This window comes from Athene noctua, chromosome 4, assembly GCF_965140245.1.
Source record: "Athene noctua chromosome 4, bAthNoc1.hap1.1, whole genome shotgun sequence".
Classification (NCBI taxonomy): domain Eukaryota; kingdom Metazoa; phylum Chordata; class Aves; order Strigiformes; family Strigidae; genus Athene; species Athene noctua.
Window position 1 is genome coordinate 52,112,126 of NC_134040.1, and position 23,548 is coordinate 52,135,673.

The 23,548-nt window shown below is 56.8% G+C and overlaps 2 protein-coding genes across 2 annotated transcripts; both read left to right on the forward strand.

Annotated features, from left to right (window-relative positions):
* The first annotated feature begins 1,245 nt into the window (after positions 1-1,245).
* On the forward strand, positions 1,246-6,168 carry PRDM8 (PR/SET domain 8). Its single transcript, XM_074903952.1, has 4 exons — positions 1,246-1,462; positions 3,063-3,283; positions 3,615-3,846; positions 4,112-6,168. Exons 2-4 carry the CDS (start codon positions 3,065-3,067, stop codon positions 5,527-5,529), a joined length of 1,869 nt encoding a protein of 622 aa, XP_074760053.1. The 5' UTR covers positions 1,246-1,462; positions 3,063-3,064; the 3' UTR covers positions 5,530-6,168.
* Positions 6,169-15,071: 8,903 nt separating this feature from the next.
* FGF5 (fibroblast growth factor 5) lies at positions 15,072-23,342 on the forward strand. The gene is made up of 3 exons (XM_074903953.1): positions 15,072-15,372; positions 17,959-18,062; positions 22,320-23,342. Exons 1-3 carry the CDS (start codon positions 15,072-15,074, stop codon positions 22,662-22,664), a joined length of 750 nt encoding a protein of 249 aa, XP_074760054.1. The 3' UTR covers positions 22,665-23,342.
* Positions 23,343-23,548: the final 206 nt, after the last annotated feature.

Sequence of the window (23,548 nt, forward strand, 5' to 3'; positions counted from 1 at the left end):
ACAACAGGAAAAGGAGAAAAAAACCCCAAACCTTTGAAGCAGGAATTGAGATCCAAATTTTTACAGACTCCCATATTTTTAATGTTATGACAATCTCCGTTTTAAGAGACGTTCAGTTTTGTCGAATTAATAAGATAAATGTTGAAAGCATATTATATGCAGCCTTTAATCCTAATGCAAGGAAAATCGTAATTATGTAGAGGATAAGTGAATTTGAAAGCCAAACATCAGCCCACTCTCTGATTGCAAACAACGCTCAGTTCGCCTCTGGAAAAAACGCTTTGTCTCTTCTTTTGTTTAGTTTAGGAGGCTTTAAATTTTTATTTATTTTTTTTTTTTTTAAATCTGTTTTGAGTCTGAAATGACGGCGATAAAGGAGGAATCGGTAAACACTTTTCCGTGCGGTAAAAACCTTATTTTGGCACAGAGCATCTGCGGATGCTTTTGCTTACCAAATCTGCGTGCGTGTCCATAAATACCCGAGCCCCGCGTGTGCGGGGGTGCGAGCCCCGGCGCTGCCCCCGCGCACCAGGAAAGGCGAGTTCTGCGGCGGGCGGGGGCAGCCTGGCCGGGGCCGCCCCGTCGGCTCCGCAATCCGGTCCGCACCGCGTGGGGACACCGGCCCGGGGAAGGCTCCGGCGGAGAGCCCCGGGGCTGCCTGCTCCCGCCCTCCGGCCGCACGTCGGGCCTCCGTCGGTCGCCTTCCCCGCCTCGGCTGCCGGCGGCCCAGAAAGGCCGGGTCTGCGGAGCAAGGCGGGCGTTTAATCCGCCCCACCGCCGCTCCCCGCACGGGCATCCCTGCCTGCCTTTATCCCGGCGAGGAGGGATTTTGGTCGTGTGTCTGAGGGCTCCCCCCGGCCCGGCCGGTGAGAGGGCAGAGCGGAAAGGCCGCCGCCGGGATCCCGGCACCGGGCGGAGCGGTCGTCGGCCCCCCCCCGGCTCCCCGCCCCGCACACCCTGCCAGGCCGGGACGGAGAGGCGACCCCCAAACCCGCACGCTGCCACGGAAAGGCGCAGGGGGAGGGCATGGGCCCCGTCCCATTCCGGCCTCTCCGCTCCTTCCCCCCCCCGCCCCTTCGCCGCCCGGCAGGTGCCCGGTGGCGGCGGGGCCAGGTGAGGGGCGGGCGGGCGGGCAGGCAACGAGCGGGCAGCCCCCGAAGGGGTTAAAGGGAGGGGACGTGGGCTGTCACGCGTCATTGGGCAGATTATGTGCAGCAAACAAAAAGTGTGTGTCTGTGTGCCAGTCACTCACTGCATCGGGTCCATCTGCACCGCTCGCCTCCCCGGCCGCCTCCCCGCCTCGCCCGCCCGCTCCCCGCCGCCGCCGCCCGCGCCCCGGCCCCCGGCCCGCCGCCTCCCCGGCCATGGAGCGGCACTGATACAATAGCGCCGGGGGCAGCGGAGGCAGGAGCCCGCCTTTGTGCCACTTGTCGGGGCGAGGATTCTATTCCCACTCTCCCTGGTGAGTACCCGCGGAGGGGCCCCGCCAGCCCCCGGTGCCTCCGCCGCCGGGCCCGGCGCCCGGCCGAGAGGAGCCGCGCCGCGCCTCGCCGCTCCTCGCCGCGGGGGTAGCCCCGGAGGAGGGAACAATGCCGGGAGACGGCCGTGCCGGGGGCCGGGGCGCGGCGGCCCTGCCCGGGATGCAGTGCCCGGCGGTTCCGGCTCCGGGAGCGGCCCCGGCGCCACCCGGCCCGGACAAAGGGCGGCCAGGGGGGAGGCAGCGCCGCGGGGCCCGGGGGGAAGCCGGAGGGATGCGGAGCCGTGGGGAGCCGTGCGGGGCCCGGCGAGGGCGGGTGGAAAGTTTGGCGGGGGCCGCTCGCTGCCGTTTGTTTCGTTTGGCGAAATAATCCCTTCGGGGGAGGGATGCACCGGGCAACACTGTAACGAGGAGGGCGGCGGAGAGGCAGTGAAAGCGCCCTCCCCGCGGCTCCCGTTCCCGGGGGGGGGCCGGGACCCCCCGCCGCCCACGCCGCCGCTCCGGGGGGCGAAGTTCCCGAGGGCACCGGGAAGCCGGTGGTCTCCCGAAAGCGGGGGGGTTGGGGGGGAGAGGCGGCTCGGCGGGGCCGTGCCCGGTGCGAGCGACTTCGGGTGTAAAGAGGCGCAGCGAGAGAAGCAGGGATTTATTCTCCAGCGAACCCCAAATGAATGATTTCGATGGCAGATGGGGCGGGGGGAAGGCAGCCTTACACTAATCGGGTCGGAAAGGGCGAGGGCACCCGCAGCCCGGCGGGCGGCCCCGGCCCCGGCCCCGGCACGGCGGGAGGCGCGGGCAACCCGGCCGCCGCCGTCCCGCTGCCCGCTGCCGGCACCCTGCCCGCCTCGCCTCTGCCCGCATACGTCCCCTCGTAGAGGCACGGGAGCCGGGGCTCACCCTTCTCCATAAATAAGCGTGTCGAGGTAAAAATAATTACCTCTGCTTGCTGCTTTTAATTAAAGTCTCGGAGGGAAAGTGCTGGATTATGGTAATGAGCAGACATACGTTCCCTCTTGTCGAGCGGAGCGGGAGGTGAGCTGACATGCAATCAGCGACAATGACAAGCCACTTGAAACCCATTCGCTCTGCTCCTCCGTCACAGCCCGGAGACCGGCCCGGCTCCTCTCTTGCAGGGGCCCCGGAGCCCGGGGGGGCACCGGCCGGGAGCCCCGCTCCCCGCCTCGGGCGGAGGCCTGCAGACGGCTGCCCCTTTTTCTCCGGCTCCTGCCCGTGACCGGAGCCGGCCGCTGGTTTCCCCCCCGCGCCTGCCCGGTCGCTGCCCGGAGCCGGCTCCCGCAGCGCTCGCAGCCGGGCTCGCCGATAAATAAATCATCGCGGCAGCTTCCCCGCACCTCGTCTCCCGCTCGCGGAGCTCCTCGCCTTCTTTATTTTTTTTTTTTTTTTTTTTTTTATTCCGGACCGGTGAAAGTGCTCCCTTGCCTCTTATTTTTTTTTTTAATCCTTTTTTTTTTTTTTTAGATATATATTTTGTTTTCCCGGGCGGGTCGCAGCCGCATCTCCGCTCAGCGCTGCGGCGGGGCCCCGCCGCGCTGTAACGTCTCTGCTCTGCCCCTCTCTCCGCCCGCAGGCATGGAGGACGCCGGCGTCCAGAGGGGAATATGGGACGGGGACGCCAAGACGGTCCAGCAGTGCTTGACTGACATTTTCACCAGCGTTTACACCACCTGCGACATTCCGGAAAATGCCATTTTCGGCCCCTGCGTCCTGAGCCACACGTCCCTGTACGACAGCATTGCCTTCATCGCCCTCAAGTCTACCGACAAGCGCACCGTCCCCTACATATTCCGGGTAAGAACCGCTCGTCTGCCGGGCAAAGCCGCTCGCCCCGCAGCCGGGGAGCCGGCCCACCGCCGCTCGCCCCGACGGCCAGTGTCCGAGCGCATCCCCGCCGCGGAGCGCGGCCCCGCCGGGCCGCCCGCTGCTTGCCACGTCCCCGCCGGGCCAGGCGGGATTCTCCACCGGGCCGGGATGCTGCCGGAATGCTTTCCCCCCGCCGCCGGGACGCTCTCCCGCGCCACCGACGAGGGCTGAGCCGCTCCCCTGCCGCTCCTGCCGGCTGCCCGGCCCCATCCCGTCGGTCGGTCGGTCCGTGTGCGTTTATTTAAAGCGGGGTTTGCAGGTGGACACGTCGGCGGCCAACGGCTCTTCGGAGGGGCTGATGTGGCTGCGGCTGGTGCAGTCGGCGCGGGAGCGGGAGGAGCAGAACCTGGAGGCCTACATCAAGAGCGGGCAGCTCTTCTACCGCTCCCTGCGCCGCATCGCCAAGGACGAGGAGCTGCTGGTGTGGTACGGCAAGGAGCTCACGGAGCTGCTGCTGCTCAGCCCCGCCCGGGCCCCCGCCCGCAGCAACGGTGGGTGCCACGCGTGGCCGCCCGGCGCCCCCTTCCCACGGCCCCGGGTGACCAGGGACCGCCGTGGCGGGGGGGAGGGGGGTGGAGGAGGAGCTGGGCGGGGATCCCGACCCGGGGTGATGGAGGGAGGAAGGCGGCCGGCGTCGGGACCCCCCGCCCCCTTTCCCTTAGTGCCCCGGGGAGGCCCCGCCGCCGGCCCCGGCTGACAGTGCCCCCGTCTCTGTGTGTCCCGTCCCGTCCCGCGTGTGCGTGTGCCCGGCCGCAGGCTCGCCGCCCTTCGCCTGCCCCGAGTGCAGCCAGCGCTTCCAGTTCGAGCTGCCCTTCGCCGCCCACCTTCGGTTCCGCTGCCCCAAGAGGCTGCACGGCCCCGACACCGGCCCCGCCGCCGAGGCCCCCGGCGGCAAGGACGGCGCCGGCAAGGAGCAGGAGGCCGGCAAGTACTGCAAGCCCGGCGGGCCGCTCCACCACCCCTTCCCCGGGGCCGACGGCGGCAGCGCCGCCGCCAGCACCAAGCCCTCCACGGACTTCCATAACCTGGCGCGGGAGCTGGAGAACTCCCGCGGCGGCCACGGCGGGTCCCCGGGGCGGCCGGCGGCCCCAGAGGGCGGCCCCGAGGCGGCGGCCGGGAAAGCCAAGCGGCGCTACCCCGAGGAGGAGGAGCGGGGCCCCGGGGCGGCGGCGCGGGGCCGCTTCCCGGCGGAGCGGCCGGGGCTGCCCTCGGCGCCCAAGGAGGAGCCGGTGTGCGCCCCGCAGCAGCAGTACCGGGCGGCCGGCTCCTACTGCGGCTTGGAGGAGGGCGGCCGCCTCTTCGCGCCGCCCAGCCCGGAGACGGGGGAGGCCAAGCGCAGCGCCTTCGTGGAGGTGAAGAAGGCGGCTCGCGGCCCCGAGCCCGACGGCGGTGGCGGCGGCCCCGAGGAGGGCCAGGAGCGCGCCTCCCCCGCCGCCCCGGGAGCGGGCGGCGGAGAGCCGGGGCTGTGCCCCCGCGGCGGCCCCGGGGGCCCGCTGGCCGCCCGCCTGGAGGGGGGCAGCCCGGCGCGGGGCAGCGCCTTCACCACCGTGCCGCAGCTGGGGGGCGGCGGCCCCGGCGGCGGGGCGGAGGAGCGGAAAAGCGCCTTCTCCCAGCCCGCCCGCTCCTTCCCCCACGTCCCGCCGCTGGTGCTGGGCCAGAAGCTGGGGGGGCTGGGTGAGCCCTGCCCCGACGGCGCCGCCGCCCCCGCCCGCCTCTACGCCGCCGAGGCGCTGGCCGTCAAGCTGCCGGGCGGCGGGGAGGCGGCGGGCGGCGGCGGCGGCGGGGGGGGCGGGGGCGGCGGCGGCGGCGGGGGGCTGCCCAAGCAGAGCCCCTTCCTCTACGCCACCGCCTTCTGGCCCAAGAGCTCGGCGGCGGCGGCGGTGGCGGCGGCGGCGGCGGGGCCGCTGCAGCTGCAGCTGCCGTCGGCGCTGACGCTGCTGCCGCCGTCGTTCACCTCGCTGTGCCTGCCGGCCCAGAACTGGTGCGCCAAGTGCAACGCCTCTTTCCGCATGACCTCGGACCTGGTCTACCACATGCGCTCCCACCACAAGAAGGAGTACGCGCTGGAGCCCCTCGTCAAGCGGCGCCGCGAGGAGAAGCTCAAGTGCCCCATCTGCAACGAGTCCTTCCGCGAGCGCCACCACCTCTCCCGCCACATGACCTCGCACAACTAGCGGGGACGCCCCCCCCTGCCACCCCACACACCCTGGGGACCCCCCGCCCGCCCCCCCCGCGGAGGGCAGCGGCTGCCCGCCGATTTCGTTCCTTTCCTTTCGATGCACGCATTTTCACTTTCCGGGGAGGGGCGGGGAGGGCAGCACGGGAGAAGAGGAGAAAAGACGACGACGTAAAAAGAAGAAGGAAGAAAGAAAAAAAAAAAGCACCGGAAAAAAAGAAGGAAAAAAAAAAGCAAATGACTTAAAAAATACATTTTTTTAAATGTCATATATTGCAACATATTGATGCATTTGTCATACGTTTCTACTTAAATTATTAAGCACTTATGGTTTAGATGTAATAATAATTATATGTCAGGGTAAATTTTTATTTTAGATATAAAGCTAAAGGTGGGGAGGAGCGCGGCGGGGCCGGCGGGGGCGGCGGGCCGGGGTCCTGCATGCACCGGGCGCCTCCCGCCTGCCCGGCCCCCGCTGCCCGCGTCCCTTTTACTACAGTGTCACTTGGTGCCCGTGAAATGGAGTCTCGATAGTTCCGTGTTACCTTTCCTTTTCGTTTTTTGGGTTTTGTTTTTGTTGTTTGTTTTTTTTTTTTTTCCTCCCCCCTCTCTAAAAGATTTATTAAACTTTATAGTTTATCTGGGTATGTTGGATGCTTTGACAATAAATGACTTTATTTTCTTCAAAGCACCTGGACGTTAATCGATACCGGGGGACTGGGCGCTGGGGAGCGGGGCAGCCCCATGGCTGCGGGACAGGAATGATGCCTCCGGGTGGGCCAGGGCTGCTGGGCCAAAGTGGGGAAGGGGGGAGACCCCACTGCATCTGCTCTCTGCCCTTCCTTCCTTCCTTCCTTCCTTCCTTCCTTCCTTCCATCCATCCTTGGTTTCACCCCACATTTTATTCACCCTTTATTTTTTCTTTCATCCTGTCCTTTCCTTCCTTTCATCTTCCTTTTGTGTTTTTGGTTTTGTCTCATTTCTTTCTTCTCGCCTCTCTGTTTTTCTTTCTTTCTGTTTTTCTTTCTTTCTTTCTTTCTTTCTTTCTTTCTTTCTTTCTTTCTTTCTTTCTTTCTTTCTTTCTTTCTTTCTTTCTTTCTTTCTTTCTTTCTTTCTTTCTTTCTTTCTTTCTTTCTTTCTTTCTGTCTCTTCCTCTCTTTCCACTATTTCTCCTTTTCCTTTTCCTTGACAGCCCCTCTTGGACCTCCCCTTTGCTCCATGACACTCACTCACCCCCCCACCTCATCCTTGCCAGGAGCCTTTATTGCCCCTCACCCTTACCAGGGCTCTGTGTGGTCCCTGGCTTGCAGGGTTGGGAAAGCCCAGGCCCCGACTGCAGGCAGAAGAGCCCCCGGGGGTTGTGCAGGGCCTGGGGTAACAGGGCGCTGAGGAGGCCCCAGCCTAGGGTGTCCTGAGGCAGGAGTGCTTGGGGGTGCCGGGAGCGGGTCCTCTCTGCCCCCGTGCATATTGGGGTGATGGGACCACAGCCAGGGACACATGGGAGGGCTCAGGAAAGGAGGATCCTCTCTGAGTGAGAGGGGACAGCCTGGCCCTATGGGCACCACCTGCAGCAGGCATATTTCACATCAGACCCACATATTTTTGGGCACAAGAGAGAACATGAGCTGACGCAGCAGCTTGGTGATGTGCTGAAAACCCATTTCCACACACAGGCTGGCATAACTCAGTTGAGGGCTGAGTGTCACAGGGATGAGGTGGTGTGTGGCTCAGCGGGTCCCTGGCAGGGAAAATATCCCAAAGGAAGAGGTGTGCAAGGCAGGAGCCCGAGCTAGAGCTCAGGAGTCCCACAGATTTGTGCAAATGGGTTTCAGGGTACCACCAGTGCCTGCTGCCCTGTGTTTTGGAGTTTGTCACAAAGTACCCAGACCTGCTGCAAAGCTTTTACAGCTCCAGGGGAAGTTGGCTGAAGCTTCAGGTGGGACGTGCCTAAAAACTCTACATACTTTGAGCTTTCTAGTCTTTGTGAGAAAGCTGCAGCAGATAACCAGCACTGGCCCTGCTGTACATCAGAAGAGCACAGGTGCATCCCTAATATGAGACTGGTGTCAGAGTCTTGAAGTTTTTCCTCCATACAATATATTTTCTGTTCTGATTACTCTCCCCTCACACTTGTAGACTGTGTGGAATCACTTGCCCGCAGCTTCCCTCTGATGCTATTTTCTCCATTGGCGCACTTGCCGTTGAAAGCCAAAATTTACCTGACCCCCGGGATTGTACGAATAATCCCCAAACCACACGAGGTGCTAAACCAGCACCGCCTTGACTGCCATTCATAGTGGTCAGGAACACACGTGGCCTCTCCTGTTTGTAATTAATCGCAGGGGCGAGGCCCTAATTACTCCCCAGGAGTTTTCCTTAAAGGCGATGACACTTCTGTGTCTTCCCGCGTTGGGGGGGGGGCGCTTAGGGGATTCCTCGCGTGGCCATGTGGGGGTACCAGGCACCGGTGGCCTGGGGAGGCGGGATGCGGGGATGCCGGGGGCGGACGGGCAGGCAGGCATCGCCATCTAGTGGGGCCGGGCTGGGTGGGAGCAGAGCGAGTGGGGGACGCTCGGCGGCTTCGCTGGTTTCGGCCTCGAGGGTGCGCAGGGCTCTGGGCTCCTCTCTTGGGGCTGCTCCACTTCTCCAGCAGCCCCGGGGCTGCTCTCGGGGCCCAGGGCCTCCCTGGTGCCCGGGGAGGCTGATGAGGCAGGTACGCATGATGCTTTCCGCGGCTTTGTGCACTTGCTTTGGTTTTTGGGTCCTGATGTTGCTGGAGAGCTGTTGCCTCACCCCCTCTTGGCCTTGCCCATGGGTGAGTATGGCAGGAGCTGGCTCAGAGCTGAGGGGTCTCAGGCACCTCAGACCATACAGCACTTCTCAAATTAAGTCTAAATATGGTCTCTCACAGCCAAGCGGCTGCATGTGCTTCTGCAGAGGGCTGGAGCTCTGTCCTGCTGACAGCACCCTGCTCTCCCACACTTCCATTTTGATTCTGTCTGCAGGCATAGTGCTAAGTCCCAGGGCTTTGCCTGTGGGGCTTGTCTGAGCTAAGGGGCTCCTGGCTCCACAGTCAGCCCCTAAATAATACTGTTGCACAATGAACTGATGGTGCAGCAGGCACCCTGTGCTATTACTGGTACACAAAGCTCACACGGTTCCTCTATGTTAGTACCAAAAATGTACAGGACTTGTGGGCAGAAAATTTAATCAAAGGTGTTGGACTTCATTTTGGCAAAATCTGGTATCAGATTCAGAATGGATAAATAAAACCTAGCTGATGTTATCTGCACAAGCAGGCTCTCATGTAATAAGGGCAAGCAGTGGTCTTAGTTCTGTAAGGTTGGGTATCGTATGAAGGAGGGTGACAGGAGTTTCCCTTGGGCCATTGGGGTTCAGGACTTAGCCACAGCAGGTCCTTCACTCCCCAGAGCTATGCTGGCTTTCCTTGGGGTCAGAGTGAGTGCCGTTGCCAAACACTGCTCTTTTGTCTATTACAGTACTGCTGCATGTAAAATAGGAAGGAAAGGAATTGCCTATTTTCTTTTTTTTCAGATGTCTTTGTCTGTGGACTGATGCCATGCTGCATCTCTGTGCCAGGCTGTAGGACCAGCCAGCTTTCCCTAGTGTGGGATACTCTCTGAACATCGCAGCACAGAAGAGGCAGTGCCGAGGCACAGCTTGGGCATTTCTTTGGGAGAGAGCTGCCTCTGCAAGCCTGTGCAAAAGCACACAGCTGCTTCTGCCTCTGAAACCCACCCTGTGAGGTGCATCTTCAGTGTGCTACAGAGGAGTGGGGCACTTTTGGAGTGAGGAAGGGCAGCCTTCAGCTTTGGCCTGCACCAGGCCTGGTGCTGCCAGGGGAGCCCCTTGCCTGCTTTCTGCAGCTCTCATGTAAGGCTGCTCTGTGCCTGGGCCAAACTGCAAATAATAATAATAGTTCCAACAAATGCTGATATGAGTGCTGTTACCAGGGTGTAGCAGGAGGCTTGCACCTGAAGTAGTTACTATTTGAAAGCAGTTCTGAATTGCATTTATTCTTGCATGTGTTGGTGATATGCATGGGCAAAACTATGGGTGGTGGTGTTGTCTGTCTCAAATACAACAAGCAGCAGTCGGGCGGTCATGCGCAGCAACCCTGCAGCTTGCAATTCCCCGGGCTGAAGCCAAGAGCAGCTGCCTGCCTTGGGGCCTGATCCTGCCTCCACCAATGGCACACGACAGCAGGTTCAGTTGTGGATTAGCACCAGTGTGATTGGAAGCAGAAAGCTGAACTCCCCGGCTGCACCTATGCAGACTGAGCAGAGCTGCTTTTTTTTTTTAGGTGCGGACAGAGGTGTCTGAGTGAGGCTTTCACAGGGTCAGCCCCCCTCCCCAGCTCATGATGAGCCCTTGGTGTGGTGCCTGCACACTGCATCACAGCCTGCAGAGGTTGCCCAAAAATTTCTCTGCTGGGTTTTCTGCTACACATGAAGATGCAAAGCAGTGTGCTGGCATGATCAAGGGATGAAAGTCTGCTGCCAGTTGGTGACACCATTTGCTGTGGTTGCTCCTGAGTAGGCTGGGCTCCTCTTTGCAAGTTGTGTATCACTAGTTAACCTGTAATTGGGCAAGATGTTAAAACTGAAAAAGGCACTAGTAAGATTTCATTGTAATACACTACTCTTAAAAATGTTGTTTTGTTGTGGGTATCTGAGAAAAGACTGAAGTAGTTTACTCGTTTTGAAAGTAATACAAGCTATACAGTGTTTGTCCTCTACTTTGGAGTCAAAACCAGACCCTGCTGCTAAGGTTTTAGCCAGAGGGGGGAAAAGATTTTATTCAGTACAAAAGGTATTGATGGTGGGTTTAAAACAAATATACACATGGGGGAAGTTTCTGTCAAATATGCTGCTGTTCTACAAAATGCTGGAAAACACCTGGATTGCTTTGAATTTTTTGAGAGGTTCTTTTCCACATCATTCATTTCCTTACTTATCTTTCATTGCAACAGCTGGACATCGTGCACATAAACGTTTAAGTGTTAACAAGTGGTTTTCTCTGCCCTGTCCCACAGGTAGGAAGAGAGAACAGCTGGCGTGAGTGCAGCCATCCAGGAGTGTGGCACTGCAGGTGCCTTGCCTCAGCAGATCCCTTGTCTGCAGTGATGGCTTTAAAGCTTTTCTTACCCCAGGAATGTGCTACAGCCCTGGGCATGGACAGCCTGCAGAGTCCTGAGAGGCCTTGCTGTGAAAGGGATGCTGGGTGTGTATGGACATACACTGACAGGCAAATAAACCCATGCTACTGGTGCAGTTCCCCCTTCCCTACCAGCTGCCTGTCAGAAATCCCTCTGCATTGCTTTGGGGAGGGTTGTAGGTTTGTTGTCTTTTAAGGGGGACTCCACTGGTGTCAGGGGTGACTGCACATGCCTGGGGATGCACTGGCATGCCCTGTCTTGATGGTAAGACTGGTTAAGTGCTGGAGAGTTGCTCAAGGTCCTGTGCAAAGGCTGTGGCATACCTGGGACCAGTCTGTGCCTGCCACCCCTTGTGTTCAGTGTAATGTTCATCTTCCAGCCGCACCATTTGCACTATATTTTGTCTTAACAGACCAGACTAATCCATTAGGGCAGCAGCTGTCTGTCATTGTCCTGCAAGCCTGCTGCCAGTCCTTGCCTGCAGAAATGCAGTGGGGTGGCAGCCCTGTCTGAGGGGATGTGCTACTGTGCCAGGGTGCTGCAGGGGAAGCTGTGCTCAGGCTCCTCTTAAATGATGGATCCTGGGCCCTGGCTCAGCCTTGCTGTTTCCTAGAGCTACCTGCAGCTGTGGACTCTCAGGAGCAGCAGTGTGCCAGGCTGGTGTTTTTCAGTGGCAAGGCTGGTGAGGTGGCTTCCGAGTGACCCTGGTGGTTTTTGTGTCCAGGGGAAATGGGTGCATGTCACCTGGCAGCACCTGGGTTCCCTAAATTAAATGAAATTCATTTATTTCATGTACTCCTAGAATTCTGCTTTCAGCTCTGCATGGAGCTGCTCTGCTAGATAAGGCTCACACCTTCCCCAGAGATACCTTTCAGAGACATGTGTGGATCTGTCCTCACAGGGCAACCTGAGGTGCAGCCACCCCCTCCTCCTGCTGCAGGTGAGTCTCAGGCCACAAAACCTTATTGCAAAGGCTTTTTTGCAAGGTCCCAGGGTGGTGTGGGGTGTGTTTTCCTGGGGAGCAGGTGGCCCCAGGGCACCCTGTGCCTGCACGAGCACAGGGACATGGTGTTGCTCTGCAGTCCCCTGAGAACTTGAATCCAGCATGCAATTACTTTGCTAATACTGTGAAATAAACCTTCTTGTAAGTGAAAAACAAGTGGTGTTGAAAGCCTAGCATGCTTCCCCATGAGGCCATCTGTTAGGGCGCTGAGGTACCCTGGCACAGCTTGGCTTGGGGCTGTCATATCCATACACGTACATCCCGTGGGAACAGGGTTGGTTCCTATAAACACAGGGCTGGCGGAGCACACGGCAGCTCTGGTACAGCCAGGGCTACAGCTTCACACACAAGCTCGCTGAACAGAGCTTCGCTGGCTTGTTTCATGTCTTGTCACATTTCGCCTTGCATATTTTTAAGGGGCAGTTAAAACTGTGCTGGGCTAGCTTTTAGGGGGTTGACTGTTCCTGCCATGGCAGAGCACGGCCCTGTGTTATGCAGTAGATCAAGTAGAGGCTCAGAAGAGCCTTTCTCCAAACATGAAATTTTACCAAACTTATCCTCTCTGTTTGCTAAAAGTTTTCTCTGTAACCAAGCCTTGAATAATTTAGGTAACATAACATCAGCATTAGGCTTCAGAAGCTGCTGGTGTGTACGTAAGGGCTGCTACTGCCAAAGGCAATTACACTGGATTATTCCAGGAAATTGACTATCATATCTACTTACTTATTTAGATTTAAGTCTGATCTTTTTATTTTTTCCCCACTAAGTTATGCTACATAGGCACTTGGACTATTTGAAATTAAAGTTAATGCCTTGTGCTAATGAATAGATTCAAATGAAAGTGATGTAATTTGATGCAGTTCATGCCCAAAGGGCCACTTGGGAGTTTTCTTTTTAGGGTTATATCATGAAGATGAAAATGTGCCATAAAGACAATATCTTGCCCAATGTATGTGGCCAGCTGGGCTATGGCCCTGATGGGGGCACAGCAGTCCCCTGAGGAGGGTGGTGGCATCCTGCAGATGAGCAGGAGTGCCCATCTCAGGCAGGACCCCACTTCTCAGGCAGGGGAAAGAGGAGAGTGCAGCGGATAAGATCCAAAAAGGTTTAGCTGTCTCGCAGTGCCCTCCAGAAAGGGTTGTGAACACACAGTGCCATGGGCTTGCCACTGACTGCAGGTCTAGAGGACCATCTTGGGCAAGCCCACCTGACAGGTGTCACCTTCCTGCTAGCCTTTACAATGGCCTTGCCCCATGGGAATTTGAGTTTTCAGGGATTTCTTCACTGTGGGGTAAAAATTGGTCCAGAAGTGTGTGTGAGCAGAGGATGCCTGGCAGTCAGGGTGGCACCAGAAAACCTGGTGGAAACTATGGAGATGGACACTAAGGTCACAATCTGAGAGGCTCAGCTTGCTGGTGAAGCTCTGGGCATGGCAGCTTTGGATGAGCATCTCCCCCAGGGACTTGCATGTTCTCCATTCTACTCATGGGCTGCTGCTGTGCCCAGTCACCCCCTTGACGAAGACTTGAAACTTTTTTACATTTACCTTAACTTACAGTGGCAGAAAAGGTTTATGATCTCCTTGACCTGGACAGAGAGCAGAGCTTTCCCAGGGGCTGAACCTTTGGCAGCTCCAGCCTTCACAGCAAGCAGCAAAAGGTGAAATCTTCCTGAAGTGACATGGCTGTGCCTCTGTGTGTGCCTCAGCCGTGCTGATACATAAGGTTTGGTGCAAACATCGTGGGAGAGGTTTATAACCCCTTTAAGTCCTTGTCTTGCTCATGGATCTGGATTTAGAGTTGGCGTGTGCGTGTAATTAAACAAATAAGATGAGCTGCGTAAGTGGAAGTCATGGATTTTACGAGGCCAACCACTACAGCTGGAAGAAGTAAACAAGCTTTTGAGTGCACTGACCCTCCTTCAGGTATGTGTATCTATATATAGGGCTGTCTATATATACACATTTATATATAAACATGCGTGTGCATATATCTGTGTATGCGTGTGTATATATATGTGCTGATAAATAGCTTGAAATTGCAGTAATGGTGTTGTGAGATCATTTCTGTTCACAGCAGACCGTGTCAGGTGTCAGTCAAGCTGGATATGGCCCCTTAAGTGTGTGTGCCTCCCTGCGCCCCCGACCTTCAGCTTCCTCTGAAGGCGAAGGTCACCCTCCGGCGTGCCACCCGCTCTGCCTCCTTCCTGCCGAACCTGATCCCTTGGGCGTGCAGCCTGGCTGAGCCTGCCGGCCAGAGCTGACCCTGGTGACGGCTGCGGAGCGTTTTATGAGTAGGGTTTAGAGAGAAAACAGATTTGCAAGAGCAATAAGGGCACGTAGGTGCAGAGTTTGGGCTGTGTGCTGGGCAGGGCATGTTTGTCTGATGTTGGCTTTTGTTGAAGTGAGTTTTTCCTGGTGGCTTCAGGAGATATGCAGGGAGCCTTGAGCAGCCCCAGGAGCTGAAAAAAGCAGAATATGCTTGGTGCTTGTGCTGGGGTGATGGATGTGCTGTTGCTGCAAGGTCTCCTCCTGTGCTGTGGTGCTGCGTGGCAGTTGTCTTTGTAATTGGGAAGAAATACGGCTGCCGGTGCTGGCAGGGCACCGGGCACGTGTCAGGGTTACTGCGCCGGCAGCAGGAGGCCGTGGGGCCACAATCCCCCTGCCCGTGAACCGCAGGGGATATTGTGCACAGACGAGGGCCAGCACTTCCCCGCACGCCTCGAGATGCCGTCAGGGGATTTATGGTGGTGGCAGCGCTGGGAGCCCCCTGCTGAACCCCCAGAGGCTGCTCTCTGGGGCCGAGCATGGCATGACCACCCCGCGCAGGAGGGAAAGCAACTTACCCGCTCGGGGTGCTGCCTTCAGCCCCAAATCTTCTCCCGTGCCCCTTGCCCGGGGCTGAGGCCGGGCTGGCTGTGCAGCTGCCGGCTGTCATCCCCCCGCGGCCCCGGCCTGGGGGGCTGCAACCCAATCCCTTCCCCTTCCCCAGGGTTCCGCCGGCTCCGCCGAGCCCCGTTGTCCGGCCATGGGTGAAGCCGCTGACAAGGTATTTCTCGGCGGTAACCCGAGGCGCAGCCCCAGCGCCTCCGTCTCGGCGGGGTGGACAAGTTAATTCCCCAGATTTATGCGCCCCCCGAGCCCCAGCATCTGCTGCGGGGGGCGGAGGGCGGCGCAGCCGGGGCGGTGCGGGGGGTGCTCGGCGCTGCCGGGGCCGGGCACAGGTGCGGGGCCGCCGCCCGCTTATAAATACCCCGGCGGCGGGGAGGGGCGTCCCGGTCCCCCCCGTGCCCGGTCCCCCCCGCCGGGGCTCCGCGGCGGAGCGGGATGCGCCGCGGCGCCCTCCCTCCCGCCGGCAGCATGAGCCCGTCCTTCCTCTTCCTCCTCCTCCTCCTCCTCGCCCTGCCCGCCCGGCAGGAGCAGGTGCCCGGCGGGGCGCAGCCGGGGCCGGCGGGCCGCAACGCCCCCGCGCCTTTCTCCTCCTCCTCCTCCTCCTTCTCTTCCTCCTTCTCCTCCTCTTGGGCGGCGGGGCCGAGCCGCTTCCCGCGGAGCCGCCCGGGGCGGCGGCGGGGCCGGCTGTACTGCCGGGTGGGCATCGGCTTCCATCTCCAGCTGCACCCCGACGGCCGGGTGGACGGCGCCCACGACGCGAGCCCGCTCAGTGAGTGCCCAGGGGGGTGGTCGGGGGGACCGGAGGGCGTCTGGCTGTGCCCCACCGCGGGGGGGGGGGCAGCGGGGTACTCCCCCCGGTGCGGCCCCGGGGCTGTGGCATCCCCATCCCTGGGGGTGTCTCCTCTGGGGTGACAAAGCCCCTTGCTCCTGTCACCTGGGGTGAGCTGCAGCCACGGCAGCCTCGGGAAAGGTGAATTTGGGGTGCTGCCTGCCCCGGGAGGCTGGGGCTGAGGGTGCTGGGGGTGCTGTGTCCTGCGGACTCGGGTGGGACGCTACCCCGGGGAGCGGAGCAAGCTCTGCCCTGCTCACTTGGGCAAGCGCTGCCTCGCGGGGTTCGCTTGCTTTGTGGAAGTGAGTCTGTGGGGATCGATGTGAAGGCATGAGGTTGGTGCTCCTACCGCCACACTCTGCTGGAGTAGTGAGGCAAAGGATGCTGCACCAGGCTCTCCCTCGGGCCCCTTTTCCACCCTTTCCTTGTGTAACTTTTCCATCCTTCCTTCTGCATTCTCATTCTTCCAGCACAGTGGTAGGATATATTCAGTTTAAAAATAGGACTGAGGCTGACGTTCCCCTGAGAGAAAGCTGTGCTAACTCATGGCTTATCCTTCGGGTCGGAGTTGCCGTGATACCCTGTTAGAGGGAATGAAATGTCAGGCAGGGATGAAAAATCACTTAAAGAGCCTCAGGGCTTGGGCCTGAGGTGACCCTGGCAGCATGCGTGGCTTCAGCTGTCAGGCGTGCTCACAGAGCAATGGCCACATCTGGCCTGGGCAGAATAATTCGGGCCCTGGTGTGTGCCGTAGCCCTGTGAAGGAGGGCAGCCCACAGGCAGGATGCCAGGAGGCCAGACACTCTGCTTGGGGTTTCAAGGAGCACTGTGGGTACATGGCCAGGAGTGGATTAGGGGCTGCAAAGGACATGGATGGGAAAATGGGGCACCCCTGCTGGGGCTGTTTTGGGAGATGTGAGTTTGGAGGGGCTGCCTGTGCTGTGCCTCCCTGGACCCCGTCCTGCAGTGGCATGGCACAGGGGCATTCCCCCCTGAGACATGTGCAGCCTTTGATGCCACGGATGTCTTGGAGGGACTTGGATTAAGTGAAGTTCCTTCCTCTTTAATCTGAGATTTTTCTCCCCAGAAACATGACAGTGGCACCAGCTCTGCACTTTGGAGCAGAGCCAGCCCTGGCTGGGGGCATATGCCTGGGGTGGGGGGAGACATGCCCCGGTGTTGCCCCAAGGAGCTGTCCCCTGTGGGAAAGAAGTCTTTTGGCAGGGAAACTCCAGCTTTGACCCCTGGGAAGCTGGGCTTGACCCAGGGCACCCCAATAACCTGGAGTATGTCTCCCAGCCAGTATGGCCACCCCCACCAAAGGCCAGCAGGTTTTGGGGTGCCCTCGAGGACAGGGAGTGTGCTAGAGAGGGTACGTGCTATGTTGCAGTGGGGCTGCACAACCCCATGCCTCTTGGCAGTTGCTACCGCTGGGGCACGTGAGGTGAGGAGGGGCGGCCCACCAGCCCCCCAAAGTGCCTCTCAGTGTTAGGACCTAGGTGCCTCCGGGAGCTGCGCTTCCTCCTTAAAATAAACATGGGAAGTGGTGATCTGATCCCCCGGCCTCGGGGATTTAGCAGTGGCTTCATGTTTGCTCTTGGCACGTTAATCCATGCTGGTCCTTTGCTGGGGCCAGGCGAGATGCTCTTGTGGGCTCCTTTCTCCGGGGCTGGGGCCACTGAGACCCTCTGGGGCCACCCCAGTGCTTCAGCTGGGGGTAGCAATGCTTTTTTCCCAGGGTGGGAAGGGCATGCTGGGGACGTGGTGCTTGCCTCAGCTCCCCTGACTGGTGAGGGTGCTGGGGGGATGCATGACCCCTGCTGCCACCCTTCCTCTGCCTGGGGGGACACTGCTGTGTGGGGAAGTGAAATATTTTGGTACTGTTGCTGAACAACACTTGAAGTTTGAAGCTCTTAAGCTCTTCTGTAAGATGAGTTATAGGTCATGCATGTCCTGCTGGGGGTCAGAGCCCAAACCCGCTCAGAAAATACCTATCTGAGGGGAAAACAGTTTGTTTTCTTGTGGTTGGGCTGTGTAGTACCCCTTTCTCCGAGTCCTGCTGCGGGGAGGGGCCTAAGAAACCATTATTGGTACTTCTAGCCTCGAATGGTGCATGTGACGCCTTTATTTCCAGAGTCTGGTGTGTATGGGAGGAGGACAGGGAAGGCTGATCTCAGCAGGCTGGCTGTAGGCACAAGGGGCTTTTCCCATCCTTGTTGAGGGATTTCCCCAGGGGTGAACTTGCTCTTTCATAGCCGAGTCAGAAACTATCCTCTAAATCACAGCTTTTAAAAAGACAAACAAACAAACCAACCAACCAAAACTACCACCCTGTAGCCATTCTGGAGTTGATGCAGGTCCCTCTGCAGGGTTGAGGGACAGAGCAGGAGCATTGTGTGGAGCCAGGCAGCTGAGGAGCAGTGTTGTGTGGAGAGGAATTACAAACCTATGAGACTAATTTTTTTTTTTTTTGTCACACTGATGTGAAAAGAACTGTGATTTATTTTGGGATTTCTGTCATCCTAGGTATTTTGGAAATATTTGCTGTGTCTCAGGGGATTGTAGGAATACGAGGAGTTTTCAGCAACAAATTTTTAGCGATGTCAAAAAAAGGAAAACTCCATGCAAGTGTAAGTAAACCCCCTGCTTATCAGAATGTATTGTTTATTAAAGGCCTTGTGACATCTTCACGTGCACGCAGCAGCGATGCTTCCGGGCAGGGCCCTGGCATGCCGAGCCCTTCGGCTGCCTGGAGGGCTCCACGCTGGGTGGCATTGGCACCTCACAGACAGATAGGGGACAGGTGGAGCCAAAAACCCTGAAGCCCATACCTCTACTTACTGCATTTAACCAAGAAAAGTGCTTTTTTTTTTTCCTTTTTCTTTTTGCAGTTGGGTATTTGCATCAAAAGGACTTGTTCTTAGAGCATTGCTGGTTTATTTTTAGCAACTTCTGCAGCAGATCGCGCAGACGGTTTTAGCCAAATGTCTCCCGGAGAGCGGCATGCGTGGCGCTGGGAGCTTGCCTGCACCCGTGCACACACAGGGAAGGGGCTGTGGCCCCAGAGTTTTGGTTGAGTTCACCCATGGTGGAGAGACGTTCCCAGGTGAGAGCAGGGTTTCAGGCAGGTGACGTCCAGCCCATGCTGGAGTGTTGCAGCTTGAGTGGAAAAATCCCAGTAACTCTTGTTTCTGCTGGCTGTTTTCCTGAAGGTTTGGGTTCTGCAGGTCTAATGGTGCTTCTTCCAGGATTTTTGAATTAAATGAATCTGTAAGTTGATTTCACATTTTTTTCAACTTCAAGATGCTGCTTCCTAATTTGTTCGTTAGTTCTAGAGATCATTTAAACAAATAAGTACTGTGCTTACATGAAACTCGTTGTCTTTTAAAGGGGTGTATAAAAGCAACACACAAAGGGCTTTTTTAAGGCAACATCTTGGATGACCTGTCACCCAAGTTTGTTCCAGGGAGCCTGTTCAGGGCTGATTAGCCTGGAAGAGGAAAAAGACAATTGCCCCATGGTTATGAGCCAAACCTCATGGTTGCAGAGTGGATGCTATTGATGTGCTTACGCTGCCCGAGCCCACAGATTGCCTTCAAGTGAGATTTATGAACTTGTCTTGCTCTCCCTTGAGTCTTATTGGAGTGTTGCTCCTGAAACCTAATGATGCTTAAAGGGTGAGCACATGGTTGCTTATTTTAGGAAAAAAAGTAGGAGCAGGAATGGTGTCTAAGGGAAAGAGGGAATGGCTGCATGGAGGAAAACACAAGGGAAGGAGACAGGTTAGAAAACGGGCAGAGCAGGAGGAGAGCAGTTGCAGGGTAAAGGATGGAGAGGAGAGGGGAAACGGGCAGAGCGTGATCCCTGGACCCTCCAGAGCCTGCCCTCCCTCATGGCACACAATGGGCCCCTTATTTGAACTGAAGCCTTGATTTATGCCCTGGCGCAGGCAGAAATTAAATCAAACCTTGTCGGTGTATGGTTAATTGTCAGCACACAAAGGGCAGTGCCAGAGAGGGACCTCAATTAGGTGGGTCAGAGCGAGGGTGAGGATACACGATGCCCCGCTCGGATGGAAGCCATGAATTTGTAGAAACTTGACCCAAATGTCTAAAGATTGCTGGACTAAAAAATGCCGATAATGCAAACCCAGCATCTGTTGTTCTTTCCTGCCTTGGCAGGATAAAGTTATTTCATGGCCTAATGAGTTTTGAGCAGTACAAAGCGCGTCCTGCGCCCGTCACTCAGGGCAGCGCTTTGATATGGGAGTCACGCCGGTGACTTTGTGCTGAACCACAGATAAAAGTCATTCCTGCAGGGATTCAGGCTCCTTCGAAACCAGCTCACAGGACCCGGCTTTATCCTAGCTTGGTGCTTTACAGCAACCCTCTTTTTTTTTTTTTTTTTATGGCAACTTAATTAAATTACCAAGTGGTTCGTTTTTAGAGGCATCAGCTTCAGAAAATGACAGTAATCCCAGCAATTATCAGTTGCGTGCACAGATGGCTTTTTCCTCGTTGATAAATCCTCAGTCCCCTGTTTGTACACTTTTAGCATGGAACAGGCAGGAGGGGGGTTTGGTCTCAGTCTCAGCAGGGGCCAGGATGAACCCCAGAGGAGAAATTTTACCTGAGAGGGGTCTCAGGTTATTCTCCTTTATCAGGAGTTGTTCCAAGTTGACTGAGCACTGGGGTCCTCACTGGGAAAAATCTTTGTTGAATTGGATTTTGAAATTTAATTGACTTCAGGATTGCCCTTCATGATTGTTTCTGAAGCTGCTGCAGAGCAAATCTGATGGTCAGCCAGTGTGTCGTGGCCATGCTGCCTGATCTGTGCTGGGAAAAATCCCTTTTCCCCAGCTGAAACAGTGTGATTGCTGAGCTGAGAGGCTGGGATGTGGGGAAGCCTGTCAGAGTGATGGCGAAGCAGCAGCTGAAGTGCTTTCCAGCGTGGTTTGCCATCCAGGCGTGAGGGCTTCCCTCCACGCATGCTGGCTGTGGGTCTTCTCCTTCCCTGTGCTGCCGGCAGGAGCAGCCCACAGCATCCCTCTGCATCCTGGGCTGGGGACCCCTCACACCTTACCAAATCCCACTTCAGAGGGGATGCCACTCCAACTCTTAGGGAGAAATTCCCCCAAAACCACTTTAAGCAGGAACTTTTTCTGTAATGCTCCAGATGGGTTGCTGGGCAGCCCTCTTACTGCTGCCTCCCTTTGCAAGGTGGTATTGCCCCAGAAATGCTGGGCCAGATTGGAAACGCTGGTTCGGCTTACCCTAAAGCAAAGCAGTGGTGAGCTTACCCGTCTGTACAGGGATATGTATGAGCAGGGGTATGGACATCTTCTATTCACAGCAAAGCCCACTGGAGACAATTTCAGTACCGGATCTTTGGTCTTGGCCAGCCTCGATGCCCAGAGCAGGGCAGCCAACTTTATCTCTTACATCAAAAAGGCCAGATCTTGCCACTTACCCAGATCCCACTGGGAAACACAGGGCCTCTTTCAGTGCCTTTTGCACTGAGCACCCTTTCAGGCGTGCATTGGTGCCTTGGTCAATCCTAAAACCTTCTTATGCAAAGGTAGATGCAGGGGTGCTTTACACAAGCACAGCTGCATGTGTTGAGGCTTCAGAGAACAATGAGGGGTCAGCAAAGCCTTGCCTTGGGAAGGTGAATACTCATGCATGGGTGAAACAACATCCAGGATGTAGAAAAGACAGGGAAGCAAAAATCAGTCATCGAGGTGACATTTCTTTCAAGCAGAGAGCAAAAGGAGACCTCATTCAAAGTGCTATTAGGAAAAAATGCTGGAGAGTCTGTCACCTGTAGGAGTCAACTTCTCTGGTTAAACTAAGAGTTTAAAATCATCTCAGGCAGCTGGGCTTTCTGTGTGGTTATAAAATACTGCTTGCGGGTATTGTCTTGTTCTCCGTTGTTGGGGGTTTTGAAGCTCAAGAGCTCTGGATCCCTTTCACATCAATAGTTTTGAAGTGTTGCTTTGCAGTTAGGCTGCAGTGCCCCAGGCATGGCTGCAGAAGCCATCAGGGCACCAGGTACCATGCCCATGATGAGATTAAAGCATGGCAAAGAATTTCAAAGGGGCTGCTAGAGGCTGCAGCCAGGTGTCCCAGGGCTGTGGGTACATAGCTGGGGCGTTATGGCTCTATTTTTGTATTTCTGCATGCCTTTTTTTTTTTTTTCCTCCCTCTGCTTGACAAGGAGCTATTATGGGCAGCATTCAGCCTGTCCTCTTGGGCAATGGGAAGCCTTTCCCCCCAGTCATCCAGGAGTCAGTGTGGCCACCTTGTTTATAAGAGGTGATGCTTTTGGTCTGCTAGTAATTTCTTCAGGATATAAAGGGACAAAGCGCCCTCAGTTCATTTAAGACAAAGAAGAAGAAAAAAAATCCAATACAATCAAATCCATGTTCAGTGAAGCAATGAAAATCTGCATGCAAATTGCCTTTCCAGATTATTAAGTGATGATTCAGTGCCCAAACAAGGGGTGTGAGGGTGGGAACAGAGATGGAGCAGGGGCTCAACCTCAGCGTCCTCAGCAGAGCTGCAGCATGGGGAGTACAGAGCCATGTTCTCTCTTCTGTCAGTGGGAAGGGCAGAGAATGGGGAAGGGTGCTGCTGGGGCAGGCAGACTGTTTTCTCCAGGCAAGTCCAAAGTTGGGTGGCAAGAGCTACTTGGTACTATCTGTTTTGGGAGTTTTCCAAATTGCTGGGTGCCCAGCAGCCTCAGAGTGGGTTTCCCAGGAGCCCCTTGTTGCTGCTCACCCCTTTGGACCTGCTTTGGGGAGACTTAAAAACCCAGCAAGCTTTGTGGGGCAGGAGACATGTAAAACCAGCCCTTTGCTAATGATTCCCCTGGCTCTGTCCCCGCAGGCCCGGTTCACAGCAGACTGCCAGTTTCGGGAGCGCTTCCAGGAGAACAGCTACAACACCTATGCCTCAGCCGTCCACCGCAGCCCGCGCTCGGGCCGCCAGTGGTATGTGGCACTCAACAAGAGGGGCAAAGCCAAGCGGGGCTGCAGCCCCCGTGCCCGGCCCCAGCACGTCTCCACGCACTTCCTCCCACGCTTTTGGCAGCCCCAGCCCCCAGAGCTCGCCTTCACTGTCACCCTCCCTGAAAAGAAGCCCCCGCCACCACCGAAACTGAAGGTCGCCCCATCCCTGCCTCGGAAAAACCCCGGCCCTGTCAAGTACCGGCTGAAGTTTCGCTTCGGGTAGTGTGCCATGACGAGGATGCTGGTGCAAGGAGAGATGGGGCACCTGGGCAGCTTTTGGGGGTGACCCTGTGGGACACCTGAGTTCACCCTCTTCGGACAGATACAGGGAGGGTCTGGGTAGCTGTATTGGGCTTGGGGTCTTATCTTCACCCCAGAGCCCAGACAGCATCCTCGGAGGCGTTGCTGGGATGACATAACTTGGGCTTTCCAAAGACTATTCCTGTGGTGAACAGAAAACACTCGATGGACCTTGGGTTAATTTTCTGTTGTTGAACGAAGCAGAAAGTACCTCTACGGTGAACATATTTTCCTACCTTATTTTCACTAGTGACTCTTTTGACAATCATTTTCATACAAGCGATAAGTTCAGAGCCAACCTATTAAGTGTTTTTTTTTCTTTCTGTTTTTTTGCCTCTCCTTTTTGCTGCACTTTTTTTCTCTGACCATACCTCAGACATTGTATATCCATATCTGCCCCTTTCCCTTTTCTTACAAACCAGCTTCTCCCTTCCACAACAAAACAAGACCAAGTTCAACCAATTAATTCACCTTATCTGTGGTGCAAGGCCATCTTAAAACCCTTTGTTGGCAATAATAGATACTTTTTTTTTTTTTTTGAAAGTTGCAGGCTTGGGGAGGGTGGCTGTTTGCAGCCCTGCTCCTGGTGGTCTCTTCCGTTCTTCACTGGACAGCTGGAGGAGCAAGTCTCTTCCTGTCCATCAAAGTATGGCTTCGATGTCTGTGTTTAAAATACCTCTGCCCTGACCCCATGGCATTCCTGCTTTCATGGGGAGGGAGCTGGGCTGAGACCCCTCTCTGGGGTGTGACTGGGAGGAGCCTCTCTGCACCCCTGTTCCCAGGGGATGGGGATGCCTTTGGCCCCTG